General features: G+C 35.3%; 1 protein-coding gene across 4 annotated transcripts in view; it reads left to right on the plus strand.

The window, feature by feature from the left end:
* senp7 (SUMO specific peptidase 7) overlaps window positions 1–16,172 on the plus strand; it is a 190,703-nt gene that overhangs the window by 81,932 nt on the left and 92,599 nt on the right. For 2 of the 4 annotated variants that reach the window (XM_039744831.1, XM_039744832.1), the window contains exons 6-7: window positions 10,998–11,337; window positions 15,951–16,102. In XM_039744831.1, the coding sequence (XP_039600765.1) occupies window positions 10,998–11,337; window positions 15,951–16,102 (492 nt within the window). Of the gene's footprint in view, window positions 1–3,955; window positions 3,986–6,380; window positions 6,444–10,997; window positions 11,338–15,950; window positions 16,103–16,172 lie in introns of those variants that run through there. The other 2 variants (XM_039744834.1, XM_039744833.1) reach the window with 2 other exon arrangements.

Below are 16,172 nucleotides of genomic sequence, written 5' to 3' on the forward strand. Positions count from 1 at the left end.
CCCTTCTGGAGGCTAATGAATTCTATTTGTTCTTGTCTTCAATATGTGGAGCCCATGCAACTAAATTCATGCTTCAATAGTGTGTTGAAGCAGCAACTCCACATTCAGCATTGCTGCTTGTTACCTACGTCAGAAATGGCAGCTTTGCATTCAGAGATAGTGGAGGTCACAGTAAAGCATCCCTGTGTAGCCAATTACAAGCAGATCTTGTAGTGCTTTTAGCCACTTGCTGTATATTGCACTCCCTTAAACAGCACTTAACAGACTTTCCCTAGCATAATAACCAATAGATGAAAGAATGTTCTTTTATGCAGTTCTTAACCCAGTTCATTTCACTTCATCTCAGCATTTTACTCTTTAAAGACTGGTACTCCTGTTAAGCATAACAAAATGGACAGTCCAGAATATAAGGAAATGTCTCTACAATTTGTTTCTACTAGCATTTCTCAAAGAGTTTCTAGTGATGCCTGTTTTGAATGAAAGTTGAGTTTGCTGAGCTAAATCAACAGGAAGTGCAGCTCTGTTTACAGAATAGTTTACAAACTACTTACCAATTACATTTCTTACTCCAGAAACTTCCTTTTCAAAATACCTTTTCTTATCTGGATGTCTTCTACTTGCCCCCTAATCCTCTGTGAGGATCACTTGGACTTGACGCTTTCTCTCACATCATCTAACAAAAAAACTGTTGACTAGTGGCTTACTTAATATTAGAAATGCAGTAGATTTCATTACACATTCTTTTGTGTCAATCAGAATAAATAAAAAATAAATGCATGTCACTAATACTTGCATTATGAAATATGTTGCAAATTATGGTTCAGTGCAAACTTTGCAGTTTGAATAAAGGTTTTGCCAACATCTTTATTGAAATTCACATACTAACAAAGGTAAATATCAACAAAATAGTAAATTTGAAGTTTCCTTTAGTTAAGGAGTCACTGTATGAACCTTTTATTGATTTTTAAAATTAAAAATCTTAATTTCTAACCTAGTGCTGCATTCTCCCTTAAAATTGTAAGAGTATATGCTGTGGTGACATGCCTACGATGGGCTGGAACCCTGTTCAGGAATTGTTCCTGCCTTTCATCTGAAGCTTGGAAAGATAGGCTTCAGGTGCCCCATGACCCTGCTCTTGTTAAGAGATGTTTGATAGATAGATGGATGAATGAAATTCATAGGGATGACATGGTAGCTTAGTGGCATGCTTAACTGATCCAACATCCAGGATGCTTCTTTTGGAAGACAAGAGTGATGTCATAACCAAGATTCTTGTTCAGCATGTTAAGGATGCAAGCATGTCATTTATAAAGAACTGAGTTGTCCGTGTTATTTTCATTGGAAATTTGATACATATTTTTTTAATTCATGTATCTTAAACAGCCTTATGCTGGTTGCTAAAAGGAGAGTTCAAACAACTTCTTAAAGTTAACATGATAAGTACAGGTGTCCATTATATTTGTAAAGTCAACTAGATTTAGCTGTTTGTTTATTACAAGCAAGAAAACAGTAACGGCGGCATTATTTGTATATAGGAAACATCAGATGTGAGTAGATGTTTATGTACTTACTGTATCCAGTTCATACATAATAAAGAAATTGTTTGCACAATTACACAAGTAATTTGATTTTATTTTCTTGGGTGTTTTGATACTGATCGCTGCTGTTCAGCATTTTTCAAAGTTTCTGTGAAGTTTGATACATTAATTGTATTCTAGTGATGGCAATTAATGATGAGTAGAGCAGACATCAGGTCACACCATACTGATTACAGAAAGCCTACAGCTAATGCAGTGTTATAAACACCTGTGTAAGTGGAATAATAGTCATGATCATTATAGAAATATTAACTAAGATTAGTAAACAGTAAAGTATCCTTATTGTTTAAAATTCCCTGCTTCGTATTCACACATGCACACCATTTTGTTTCTGTTCCGTGTCTGAGTAAAAACCTGCTAATTTTGTATTGTGTGTTGCTGACAAAGTAAGTGTTCTGTTTCTTGTAAGAATTAACAAGTTTAATGTATTTTAAGTTTAAAACTAACACTCATAACATTTAATTTTGTATGTTTAAATGTGACATTATAACCATGTTGCTGTATGCTAGTGAACAGGGGTTTAATACTTTTCACTGTTAACATTTAAGGAGTTATGTTATGTATTTATATTCTTTAAATGCTGCTTTCACAATTCTATGCCTCATGCGGTTGCAGTATTTGGTAATTGTGGCAATAAAGCCATCTGTTGAATGACTTAAAGAATATAATTTCAAGTTTAAATGAATCAAAATTTTGGTGGATTGTAATTGTTCTTGGGTAATCTATAATGGTTTAGTTTTGACATTTTGAATTTTTTGTTTGGGAATACACTCCAGTGGTACCTAGTTTATATGTATTTATTTTTGTTTAGATATCCCCCAACCCAACATAAATTATATATCAATACAACTGCAGTAATCCCTCCTCGATCGCGAGGGTTGTGTTCCAGAACCCCCCGCGCTAGGTGAAAATCTGCGAAGTAAAAACCATATGTTTGTATGGTTATTTTTATATATTTTAAGCCCTTAGAAACTCTCCCACATTGTTTATAAATATTCTCTGCACAGTTATACAGTAAACCCTTGTTTATCGCGGTTAATCCGCTCCAGACAGACAAATGAATTTCCACGAAGTAGGATTCTTTATTTATAAATCTAATATTTTCGCAGTTAAAGCATAGAAAACCTGTTTACGACCTTCTAAATATGTTTTTAACATTATTAGAGCCCTCTAGACATGAAATAACACCCTTTAGTCAAAAGTTTAAACTGTGCTCCATGACAAGACAGAGATTACAGTTCTTTCTCACAGTTAAAAGAATGCAAACATATCTTCCTCTTCAAAGGAGTGCGTGTAGCAGAGAATGTCAGAGAGGGAGAGAAATGTAAACAATCAAAAATCAATAGGGCTGTTCGGTTTTTAAGTATGCGAAGCACTGCAATAAAGCGGCTGCAATGAAGGGATCAATGTGAAAGTAGTCTTTCAGCATTTTTTAGAGGAGCATCCGTATCTTCTAAGCAAACAGCCACTCTGCTCACACCCCTTCCGATAGGAGCAGAGAATGTCAGAGAGAGTGAGAGAGACAGAGAAAAACAAACAATCAAAAATCAATACGGGCTGTTAGAGCTTTTAAGTGTGCGAAGCACCTCGTATATCATTGAGGAGTTTTATTTAATATGTAATACGTGCTGTGATTGTGTAGCTTCTCAGCCATCCGCCAATAGCGTCCCTTGTATGTAATCAATTGGGCAAACAAACTGAGGAAACATGTAACCTAAATTAAAAGACCCATTGTCCGCAGAAATCCGCAAACCAGTGAAAAATCCGTGATATATATTTAGATATGCTTACATTTAAAATCCGCGATGGAGTGAAGCCTCTAAAGTCGAAGCGCGATATAGCGAGGGATCATTGTATTAAAGTATATGATGCCATGCCTTAAAAAGGGTTGAAACTACTCTCTGGTGTTGTTGTTCTTTCTAAACGAACAATTAGCCCAATAGGTGTGTGATCAGCCCAGTAACGTGCAGCTGTCTCTCACACTTATGTAGTGTGTAAATTCTTGCTAAATTTTGATAAGAAATATTTGGAAAAATCAGTTTTATAATTTGTGTTGACACCAAAACATAGAAACTGGTAAAGAACCGTTTACTAAATGAAGGTAACAGTTGGTTGCAATGCAAACTGGAGATATAACGGCCACAGGACTGAACCTGAGAAGCATTGTTATAAAGGGAGTGATGATGGTGAAAAACATATTCCAGTAGTCTAAGAACAGGGTATATATCACGTTAAAGAATTAATATACTGTAGTTTGTTTTCATTTGTGTATCATTTACCAAACTATTTAGTATTATCCAATTTTTTTTTTTTTAATTACTAGGGGGCATCAACGCCTGCTCGCTTCGCTCACCAACCCCCATGTTTGGTTTTCCGGATACACACTTGTAAGATTTTTTTTTTCTTTGAATTGTTGCTGTTTCATTAGTTTCACTTTTATTTCAGAACTTCTGTAAAAACAATATTTGGAATCTTTTGCGTCCCAATATGCTGAATCTTTTAAATTAGGTCAGTGAGACTTGTGTTTAATGACTTTGTACTGTAATTTAGGATAGGTTTCTCTGTTTGGAATTTCAGCACAGACAAAACCATCCACATCATCTGCAGTTAATAATTTTTTTTGCAAAGTAACCAATAAATGCATGTGAGTTAAACCCCGTTTTTGAAATTCTCTGACTTACACTTCAAAGCCTTACAATATTTACATACTTCTGACATGTCACCTATGTCCATATATTTGATCTCTATTCTCCTTTTCATTATTTCGCCGAGTAATAATTTCTCTTTGTTTGCGCTAATACGATGTTTACTTTCTTTGTTTTGACACTGTCGTTTTTTTTCTGCTTTCATATTCTGTATCTTGCTGTGCATGTGTTTCATGCCGGTGTTTTTTTAGTCTTTTGAATTCCAGTTTTCATTATCTCTAACATGCTCTGCATGTGTTTGCCCACCTTGTTTTATAACCTCTTTATGACGTTTACTTTGTTTTCTACTCTGTGTTTTATTTTTTACCTCGTTTTTTCCTGCTTTTGTTTCAGTTACCCCTGGTCCGTGGTGATTATTTACCCTTTTTCGAGTAATTTCCGTTTGTTTGCGATACTGAGATCTTTAGTTTTTTAGTTTTATACTTTCTAATTTTCCTAGTTTCATATTCTTTAACTTTCTCTGCATGTGTATCGTTTTTTTTTTTTTTTTTTTTGAGCCTTTCGAATTCCACTGCTTTCATAATCTGTAACCTACTCTTCATGTGTATAGCGCCAACTCTTTGTTTGGTTAATCGGATATACAATTTTAAAAGCTTTTTTTTTTCTTCTTTGGAATCGTTGCTGTTATGCGGGACCACAGATTCTCATAGCGTATGGTCCATTATTGTGTACATGCACATTTTGTGCATTGAATGATCCGAAGGCGAAAATACTTTGTTTTACACTCTTTGCCGTTTATTTCTGACCTTGATTTGTCCTGCTATTTTTTCAGTTTCATCTGGTTCTGATAATTAATTTCCTTTTGTTTGCGTCAATGCGATCTGTAGTATCTTTTTTTTGATACTGTAGCAACTGACGTAATGAAGTGTCACAAAAGTTCTACTTTAACAGTTGACGACTGCTTAACCCCAAACATGACTTTCTAGCACGCTCTCTAACCCCTCCTCCCACGGGTCTCGCCTCCCCCTTAACGCATCAATCAGTACCCCGCTATCAGTCTTCCGTGCTGTACTCTGCTCTCTCTCGATCGGACCTAACAGTCACTTAAAGCAAAAAAGGCTTCAGCTTGGCTGGGACACTACAATACTTTCGAATTTTACTGCTTTCATATTCTGTACCTTTCTCTGCATGTGTATCGTGCCTTGGGTCTCTTTTTTCTGCGCTGCTTTCTTCTTTGCTGAGAGCACAGGATCTGTGTGTGCTACGTGAGTTTACATGACTGAATGTTGTACTGGCTGTACGTGCTCATATTTGATAAGAAGGGCGTGTCTTGCAAGAATCTTATGTTCCACGTTCCCACAAGACTGCCTTGGGACAATCTCTTGGCACCAAGTCTCATGTTTACAGTCCCCATGAGACGCTCCGTGGCCAGTCTTTTTTGTCTCGCGGGTCTTTTAAATGTCTTCCGAGAACTTCAGAGAAGATTACGTATTGTTGCCTTGCTTTTCCATTCCAACAACAACAACAACATTTATTTATATAGCACATTTTCATACAAACAGTAACTCAAAGTGCTTTACATAATAAAGAATAGAAAAATAAAAGACAATAAGAAAACAAAATAAATCAACATTAATTAACATCGAATAAGAGTAAGGTTCAATGGCCAGGGGACAGAAAAAACAAAAAAACTCCAGACGGCTAGAGAAAAAATAAAATCTGTAGGGATTCCAGACCATTAGACTGCCCAGTCCCCTCTGGAGACATTCCAGGAGTTGGGTTTTTTTTATATATAGAGAGATTAGTTTGGTTTCTTCTTATTCACCAAGACTTGTCTGTATAGTCATCCTACTTAAAACCCCTTATCCACTAGCATTTTTGCACACACCAACTCTTTATCCTATTTTCAAACCTTTGTTACCTTAGCCACTCATATAGTCCTGGCTTTGAACCCTGTTCACCCACTTTATACTCTCTCTCCATTTGCCAAAATGAGCTCCAAAATCCTCCCTGTTTAATAGTGTAATGTGCTTGTAGAATTCTGTAAGAACCTCCTGATTGCAATGGAATGTTCCTTTTTCTATATATGGTATTTTTCCTCCCACAGCATTAAAGTAGGCTAGCTGGATTTGTTGATGCTTAATGTTCTCAGATGGCAGATGAGCTCCAATCTTATCAGTGGTTATTCTTTGGTAACAAGGTAAATGTTCCTTGGTAGTTTTTTAATTGATTTTTCCCTTTATATCAGTACTCACGTTTTATTGCTGTTTGTAAACTCTGTTAGTCAGGATTGCTATCTATGTCAGCTTAAGCTTTAGGCCTTATTTCAGAATCTAACTTATGCTAGTGAAGTGTTTGGGCTGTACTCTGCAGTTTTGGAAACTATCAAAAACATCACATTTCGAATAAAGTAAGAGTGTATTTTAATTTTGTGTTTTATCAACTTTATATTATTTTATTACTAAATTTGTTGTTTAAACTTTCAGCTTGAAAATACTACTTCAGGTTTAACTTACATGACTGGTAACCAACTTTACTATTCAATTTTTGGTATGTTTACAGTAATACCAGGTTATGAAGTATATATTTTATATATGTGCTTAGTTTTTATTAAAATGATTTAATGTAATTTAGTAAAAAAGGCTTATAGTGAGTTTTTGGTTTAAATGTTTGTTACAGTATTATTTGTGACTATCTTTTCTGTGTGTTTTTTTTTGTATTTTCTATTAAATATTGTAAAAAGTCAAGCAAAATGACACTTTTTATTGGCTAACTAAAAAGATTACAATATGCAAGCATTCAAGGCAACTATTAAATATTTAGACTGAATAGCATTTGTTAATAATCATGTCTGAAAAATTCATAGTGTAACATAGCTTTCAAAACATGCTAGATTAACTTGCTTAATTAACCTTTGATAAATAGCTTTGTCACAATGAAAGTATGTTTGGCAGTAAGTGGCTTGTGAAGTTTTTTTATTTTATTTTTTTCCTGTTTTGATGAAAGGGACTGTGGTCATGCATGAAGGAAAGCAGTATGCCTATAATGACATCTGAGAGGAGCAATTGATTTAGAAAGATCAGATCTTTAAAAAAAAAAAAAATTGGAATAATTTGGAAAAGTTAGCATGAGTTTTGTTGTGACAAAAGCCATAATGTACAACATACTTTTTCCAAAACACTTAAAGGCATTTGATACTTCACAGAGACATAATTCAGAAGCTTTTGATTTAATTGTCAACTTCCAAATTGTTGAAATCTGGTTAGTCTTGTTAGAGCAGATAAGAGAAGAATGCTTTCCTTGAATAAAGTCTGTAGTTTGCAGTGGTTGAATATATTCTTTGGGGGAAAAAATTGATAGTTTTACCTCTTTACATTTGATCGATGGTATAATCCTGTGGGGGGTCCAGTTTTTCAAGAACTGCATCAGATACATACCAGCACCTATTAAACTGCCTCTGAACTGTGCCCCACAAATAAATGTTAATTAAATCCACAGCATAAATCACTCTGCTAATTTAAGAATTGTGACCTGAACCGCACCCACAAACAGTTATTATTAGCTTTGAGTACTAATGCCCAAATATCAGATATTTTAAACCTGCAAGTTTTGTTTAAAATAATAGTGCAAGACTTAGAAACTAAAGGTACAAAGCAGTTGCATTAGTTTTTACCTGCTATTATTTAATGTGTTAATGAAAATCCTGCCAACCTCCAATCCTCTCTATTAGGATAGAATAGTTTTCTTCCGAATTCTGTAAATGCTACACATCAAAAAAAATATGCAAGTGTTTTAAGGAGCTTAATAAGTAAATATCAGCATATCTGACATAAGCTATTCATGTGTTGACACTATAAAGTCACTCTTTACTTCAAGAGACAATATTAGCTCCATAATATTTTAACTTAGTTATTTCTAATTTGTGTTACAGGTCTGAGTGTTTTTCTGAAGCATAGTGGCAAAACCTTAGATAAATTTCAGGGTTATGTATTGTTAAACACACACTTTGTACAAGCCCCTCCCTTCTGACTAATGGGGTTTTCCAGACATTATTCAAAAATTGTTACTAGATTGGATTTTAAGCTAGTCTGCTTTGCTTTTGACTAATTACATGATCTTGACGTCAGGAATGTGTGTACACTAAATTAATAGTAATCTAATATTTATTAACATATTATAACTATTCCTGTTCTTCCAGTCTCAGTTTGCAGGCAGCCAGTTATTGTCCTGACAGCGCTGGATACAAAAAGAGAACCAGCTTTGAAGTGGTTAATAGGAATATATATTAAAATTATTTTCAGTTATAAAAATGTAAATGCTTGGTGATTTAATAACACTGATATAATCTTTTTATCAATTTAGCACAGAAGTTACCACTTATGTTTCGTGGGTCCAATGTCCTAGCTTCAAATAGCATGTGTCTGATGTTGTCCATGTGGAGTTCTCACCAATTCTCCATGTCTGTGTGGGCACTCTGGAGATATCAGAACCTTGAAGGAAAACCAAAGACATAGAAGTTAGCTGTTAACTTGACCATTCTTGCCCCCATGAGGATTAAACCTTTGTTTTACCTTTTTAAGTTTTTTGATGACCTGTAGACAGTAATTGAACTGTATGGGTATTGTCCCATCTTGGTGAAATGAGCATGATTCAAAGAGGAGGTTGAGGGTATTGCCATTGATGAAATTTACCGACAACCAATGTCAAGCTCTTTGCCAGGCCCCTGGTAGTTTCATTGCATTTAAGTAACTGAAACTGAATATATTTTTTCCTTGTGTGCTTTGTGACCCACTGTCGGCAACACATTGGTTGAGAAAGGCTGGTTTAAACCTTGCATTAGGATAATGAACGCACACTTACATACAGTTTAAAGTGATCTGGTACCTTTGCTAACAGATTTCAGTCCTTTTTGGCACTTTAAGTTCATAATTTAATGGGAAAAATACTTGCTAGTTGTCACACAGGCCATGTAATAATCAGTGTTTTTTCATTAGTAGCCTGCCTACCACCTGGCCTGTCACAAATCGATACCTTTTTGTAAGCTACATGTCCTTTTATATTATTGCGTGCTCTATCATTAATGACACCAAAGCATCTCCATACACTGGGTTAAACACAAGAAGAATTATCAGTGATCTAATGTTCTCCTGTGGCTATTTTTGCCTTAGGCCGGGTATATACTTCACGTAATGCATATGCCTGTGGACGCTGCTGCTGTGTAAGCAGTGTACTGTTTATAGTTGCATGCATACTGTATTTAAATCTGAAGGATTCCACCAGGCGGCAGTGCAAGATATCATGGTGAGAAAACAGTGTTTGGCTTCGATGTATTCTGATTTGCTCGAAACATTCATTAAATTCCCAGGACATATTTCTGAAAAAAGATATATGTTTAATGATTATATCCAACAATTCAGGGATTTGCCCATTCCAGCAAGCATCAGGTACGAGGCAAACAGAACTGCTGTATAGAGCATTGGCTCATCACAAGGTGAATACAAGCACCTGCATGTCCTAGGAAGGAGATCGGAGCACACTGTGGAAACCCACCAAGAAAACATCCAAACTTCAGGCATGGAACACCAAGGACATGACACTCTACTGCGAGGCAGCAGTACTGCTGCGAGCGGTTCATAGCGGTATAGCGCAAACTCTTGCAGTGTTAGTTTTCTCTGTTGTTCAAGGTTTTCTTAGTGTTATTCAATGTTCTTACATTTAGTTTACTATTACGCTGTGCATTGTATGGTATAATTAACTATATTTTTGCTTACAAATCTTTAAAAAAAAATGTATATTTACATACAGATCGTCCAGGCTGGAACGGATTAATTGTATTTACATACAATCCTATGGGGGAAATTACTTCGTGTCACGACCAAATCGGGTTACGACCAGAGTTTTGGAACGAATTACGGTCATGAGCCGAGGTTCCACTGTACTTGTGAAAGATGTTAAGGATGTGCAAACCTTACACAGACAACACTGCATCTCTGTGCCTCCTGTCATCGAATTTAAATTTTTTTTTAAATAAAACATATGGAGATGTACAAATGAGCGGAGTCCATTCACTGTGTTACAAGAATGCTCTACATCATTTTCGTGTATTTTGCTCCAAAACTACTTCAAAACACTTCAAATCTAGTTTAGAATAAATTACCTTACTGTCTGCTCGATAGGTTTGGTGCTGTTTATAGACCAAGACATTAATGAGCAGTATTCATTAGGTTGCTGAGTTTTTGAAGTAAACTTTAATACTGCCATCCAGTCAGTTCTTCTTATCCAAATGTAACTAGGTATAAACATAATAACCACCATTTTAACCTAGTACAGAGTAGTCAGTGTAGTAATTATGTTTTAATTTTGGCATCCTCAGGTTCGAGCTGAACTAATATCTTTTTATAGTATTAACTAAGTAAACTAGAGATTGCAGTTATTTATAATATAATATTTTTATTAACAGTGAAGGATTTACCATACAAGCATAGGCAGGGACTTGTGAGGGTATTTAAATAACAGTGTCTTTGGAGTACATTCACTATGAAGTTTGGATTCAGGTTTGGAAATAACAGCATAGCACATCTAATTCTAACAATAGCAACCTTGGATCAACCTTTAGATAGGAGGCCTTGAACCTTTGTGCCAAGATGATGAATAATGTGACAATGTAATATTTTCTTGACTCAACATACTTTTGGTTACTCATTATTTAATGGTTTAATTTTAACATTATTATCCTGAATAAATCTTTCCACAGTGCAATCAGCGACAGAAAACGAGCAGTGCTGTGCCCATATGTAATGAGAAAACGCAGAAAGAAGAAACTGAAAGGAGTTTTGAAAAACATTCCCCATGCAAAGGCAGTATTATTACACAGTCTGCAGAAGCTGTGACACTGGAAAATCATAGACTTCATAAAAGTCAGACACCAGAAAAGGCATACAAATCAGATAATTTCAAAAACCACTCTTTTATGGACAGCCCCAAGAAGATCACCTCTTGTGAAACAAATGGAACTACATGTTTAACATACTCAGAATTAAGAGCACAAAAGTACAGCAGTCCCTCAAAGTTGTCTTCTTGTTCGACAGAGCCAAGTAAGTTTTTTAATTAATTTGGTAACTTTTTAAATTTAATATAGTGTTTTCTTTTTCATGTATCATGTAAAGGTTTTAAGAAGAAATTAAAAAAAATCTAAACTCAGTATCTAAACACATAATTGCTCAGCAGTAAGTCGCATACATTAAAGTGAGATAAATCTTGATCATCCAAAGGTCATATGCACAAAATAACAATGTGGTACTTAACACTAGAATTACCAAAGCCTACGAAAAAAACTCGTAAATCTGGCCCACATTAAATCCCTTCGCACCTCTCCATCAGCGTCTTTTGTCTTGTAAATGTGTCACTATGGTAAATTAGCGAGGCACCCAGGATCGAAACCACAGCTTTTTGATTACAAGTCAACAGTTCTTACTACTGCACCACAGAAGTTGATGTATTATGCTTGCACCTTTTGTGAAAGTGTTTATTTTATATTTGGACTTCAGCCTTCATGCGTTATACAGTTCATGTTGACGTTTTGTCTTTTATTACTAAAATATGAAAAAGTTTCTGTTTTAATGATTTGTTTACATAGATTGTTGTAGACATGGAACACACATTAAATATATGTATTCCAAATAACAATCTTATTATTTCCCCGCTAAACCTCCAGCACTTCACTCCAAGATAATCAAAGCTTGAGCTGGGAGAACTTCTTGCCCTTTCTGATGTGGTGGTGGGGGATGGATGGTGTAGCAGGCTGCTTGTGCTTATCGACATGTTTACAAGACAAAAGACGCTGACGAAGATGTGCGAAGGGATTGTAAGGTGGGCCAGATTTACAAGTTTTTTCGTAGGCTTTGGTGTTTCTAGTGTTAAAGAGTTGTTTTGAACAGTTCTAAACAATAAACCTAAATTTATGTTAATGCTTGTCATTTCTCCACAAGTCTTATTTTTGTCCATTAGGTATAACATACTTACCTTTGAAATTTCAGCCTTTCACAGCTTTTCAGTAGCAGTATGTTACTTTAATATGGGAGTTTTTGAACTAATATGGTTTCATCTAGTATAAGATCTGACCCAGAGAATTGGTTGCTTGAAAAGCCAGTCTCTCTTTTTTTCCACAGCAACATGGATTTGACATGCTACTTTGAGAAAGTGGTCGAATTAAATAAGAAATATTCTTGGGTGCTTTACGAGACTTATTTGATGTTGCTGCATTTTGACAAAAATAAAGACTGAAGAAGATCGGGAATTGTTATGTGTGCAAAATGACATTTTTATCAAATTTTGCAGAGCTAAAAGTGTGAAGCAGTTGTCTGCTGTTTGGATGAAACAAAGACTGCCAAAAGGAGTGACCTCTAATTATTTATTTTCAATTAAAACTTGTATACATTTATTTTAAATTTAATAAAGACTATCCTTGTTAGTTTTTGTTGTCATTTGTAAAATTGACATACTTTTCTGCCATGCTGCTCTGCTTTTTGGTTGCATGGTATATTAACAGCAGGTTTTAAACATTTGCTTCTGATCCTGTTCCGTTTCATTGTTGAACCTGCTATTGTTTTATATAAAATTTGTTTAGCATTTGCCGTAGCAAACAAAAGCTGGTTTCCTTCTCTATTAAACATAATGGGAATAACCACTGTATTTTTTATTTTACTTTCATTATTTTAACAGATTTAAAATCAACATTTTAAAGAGAATTTTCAGTGTCAGGAAAGCATACATTGCTACCTCAATTAACCAGCAAAGGCGAAATGAAAATATTTATTAGGTTACATGTATTTCTGCTGCACCTGTAAAGGGAAAAGAATCTCATTTTGTTTAATCCTATATATTAATCTAATTGATCCCTGCTTTACAAAATTATCAAATCAGGCTGCTCCAGACACTTGATCCATCTTTTTTTTAACCTATAACCTACGCTTCTTGTGATTAGTTTTATACTTTTGCTGTGTATTATTTTTTACTTAATAGCAGAATTTTTAAGTTGCTGTTAATCAAAATACATACACCCTTGATTAAAATTACTGTTCCTGTGAATGTCTAAGTGAGCAGAAGATGAACTGATCACCAAAAGTCATAAAATTAAAGATGACAATATTTACATTATTCACAAGTACAAAATACCAAAAAAATGAAAAGGTCCTGAAGCAAAAGTTGGGGCACCTGACATGGTCAGTACTTAGTAACATCCCCTTTGGCAGGTATCACAGTTTGTAAACTCTTCTTGTAACCAGCTAAGAGTCTTTCAATTCTTATTTGGGGTGTTTTTTGTCCATTTGTCCTTGTAAAAGGCTTCTAATTCTACAAGATTCTTGAGTCATCTTGCATGCACTGCTTTTCTGAGATATATCTACAGATTTTCAATGATGTTTAGGTCGGGGAACTATGAGGCTAGGGCAGAACTGTCAGCTTAAGCCTCTTGAGGGTTTTCCATTGTAGATTTTGAGGTGTGTATCAGTTCATTGTCTTGTTGTTGGATCCCGTCCTCTTTGTAACTTGAACGTTTTTCAGATGATGTGACATTTGCTTCCAGAATTTGCTGGTAATTATTTGAATCCATTCTTCCCTCTACCAATGACATGTTCCCTGTGCCACTGGCTGCAACAAAACCCCAAAGCATGATTGATCCACCCCTATACTTAATAGTTGATAGGTGTTCTTTCCCTGGAATTTGATACCCTTTTTTCTCCACACGTATCTTTGCACATCATGGCCAAAAAGTTCTATTATGATTTCATCAGTCCGCAGGACTTGTTTCCAAAATGTATCAGGCTTGTTTAGATGTTCCTTTGCCAACTTGTTTAGATGTTCATTTGCTGAATTTTGTGGGTAGAATGCAGGAAATGTATTCTTCAGCTGCCTGTACCATGAAGGTCATATTTGTTAAGGTGTCACTGCACAGTAGAACAGTGCACCACCACTCCAGAGTCTGCTAAATCTTCCTGAAGTTTTTTTATTTGCCTTTCTAGCAGTTCGATGAGTTTTTGCAGAAAGTTTTCTTGGTCTTCCAGACCTCAGCTGTTGTGTTAACTGCCATTTCTTAATATCATTATGAATTGAGGAGACAGCTATGCGAAAAGGCTTTGCTATATTCTTGTAGCATTCTCCTGCTTTGTGAGCATCAATAAATGTATTTTTCAGAGTAGCTGCTGATTGTTGAGACAAGGATTAAGGTTTTGGAGAATTTATACGGCTTTGAAATTTGCATCATCTGGGTTTTCCTAATAATGACTATGAAAAAGCCATAGCCCTAATGAGCTAATGAAGGTCTAAGACCTTGATGAAAGTTATGAGACCTCAAATATCTTGGGGTGCCGTAGTGTTTGCATGGTGCTCCTTTCCTTTTTTTACTGTACAAAACAAAAGCAATACACTAATCTTGCATAAAATGCTAAAAATATAATGTGTCATCTTTAACTTTATGCTTTTTGATGATCATTTCATCTTCTGCTCACTTATAGTACCTAGTCACAGTAACCACACATTTTAAGCAAGGGTGCCCATACTTTTGCATGCCACTGTATATAATGTTGGGTGAATACTTAAAGATCATTATAATATAAAATATAGTAATTTCTGCAACTCCTTAACATAATTGGACACTGACTTAAAATCTTCTGCACTTAAGGACCTGAAAGACACATAGCAGAGCAGAGCCTGCAAGAGGCAGTGGGGGTGTAGGGACTAGAGTTCTCAGTGCATTTAACATGTTTAAGTAACCATGAGTGATTTTGTATGGGTTTCATATATGCATATATATTTGAAGTATGCTGGTTCATTTGACCATGTCAACTTCCATACACAAAAAATCCCTTTTTTGTGAAGGGCCATGTTTTGTGAAGGATGCACCAGTGCACAAGTCATAAGCGCTGCATGCCTTGGAGAAGTACCGTGAGCAAAAACCAAAAATATTAATAGTAAAGAAGTATACACAGTCATGATAAGCATAAACATACATTACTAGCACTTAGAACTTTTAGCTTACGTTCTAATGTTTTTGAATATTTACTTATTTTTAATATGAGCATTCAAAATCTTATTTTTATTTTATAATTCAACTGCCCTGTTGTACACACATGCTTTAGATGTGTAGCTTTATAAATATATAAACCCAAGAGTGCAATTCCAAGTTTTATGAATGTACTTAATCACTGTGAAAACAGAAGAGGAAAGGCAGCATAAACCTTGATTGTAGCAGAACAGTTTAAATACCTGGGAATAAAAATGATAAAATAGCAGTGCTACTAGTAAACCCTGAAAAACGGAAAACAAAATTAGAGAAAGGAGATCTGAATTACAGCTTAGCAAAAGTTTTCATAAGACTGATGTTGGTCCAGAAATAAATGCTGATTTCTGGCTGTCTCGACTCTTTTACATTGTGAGGACCGGAGGAAGTGAGACTTCTGAAACATGCCTGAAGTGAGGCCACATTTCTGTGGCCACATGTTATCCTCCACTCTGGAGTTGAAGAAGGAAGAAAGGCTAGTGTCTGTGTAAGGCTTTAAACCCGTCCCCCCATTTTACCTTCTGTGCAGAGCCTCCGGCACACTGCTAAAATGCATTTGTATGATAATGCATTATGTTTGTTTAACATATACCAATTATTTTAGCTTGTACTAATTTGAAAGAATTCAATTATTGACCTTTTTGCTTTCAGTTGTAGTCTCTAGTGATGAAGAGGAAGATGCCCAATCCACAAAAATGTCTACTCCAGTGACTCCAAAACCAAAATGCTTTCAGGGGTTATCCCCATCGATTAAAGGGGCAACTAAAAAAGAAAAGACAGATGTTCATCGTAAAATTAACCAGGTACAACCAATATGTTTTTGTTCTTCTGCTGCATTAACATGATAATGACCTAGAATTAAGGTTAATTTTA

The sequence above is a fragment of the Polypterus senegalus genome, chromosome 2 (genome assembly GCF_016835505.1).
Source record: "Polypterus senegalus isolate Bchr_013 chromosome 2, ASM1683550v1, whole genome shotgun sequence".
Lineage (NCBI taxonomy): Eukaryota > Metazoa > Chordata > Cladistia > Polypteriformes > Polypteridae > Polypterus > Polypterus senegalus.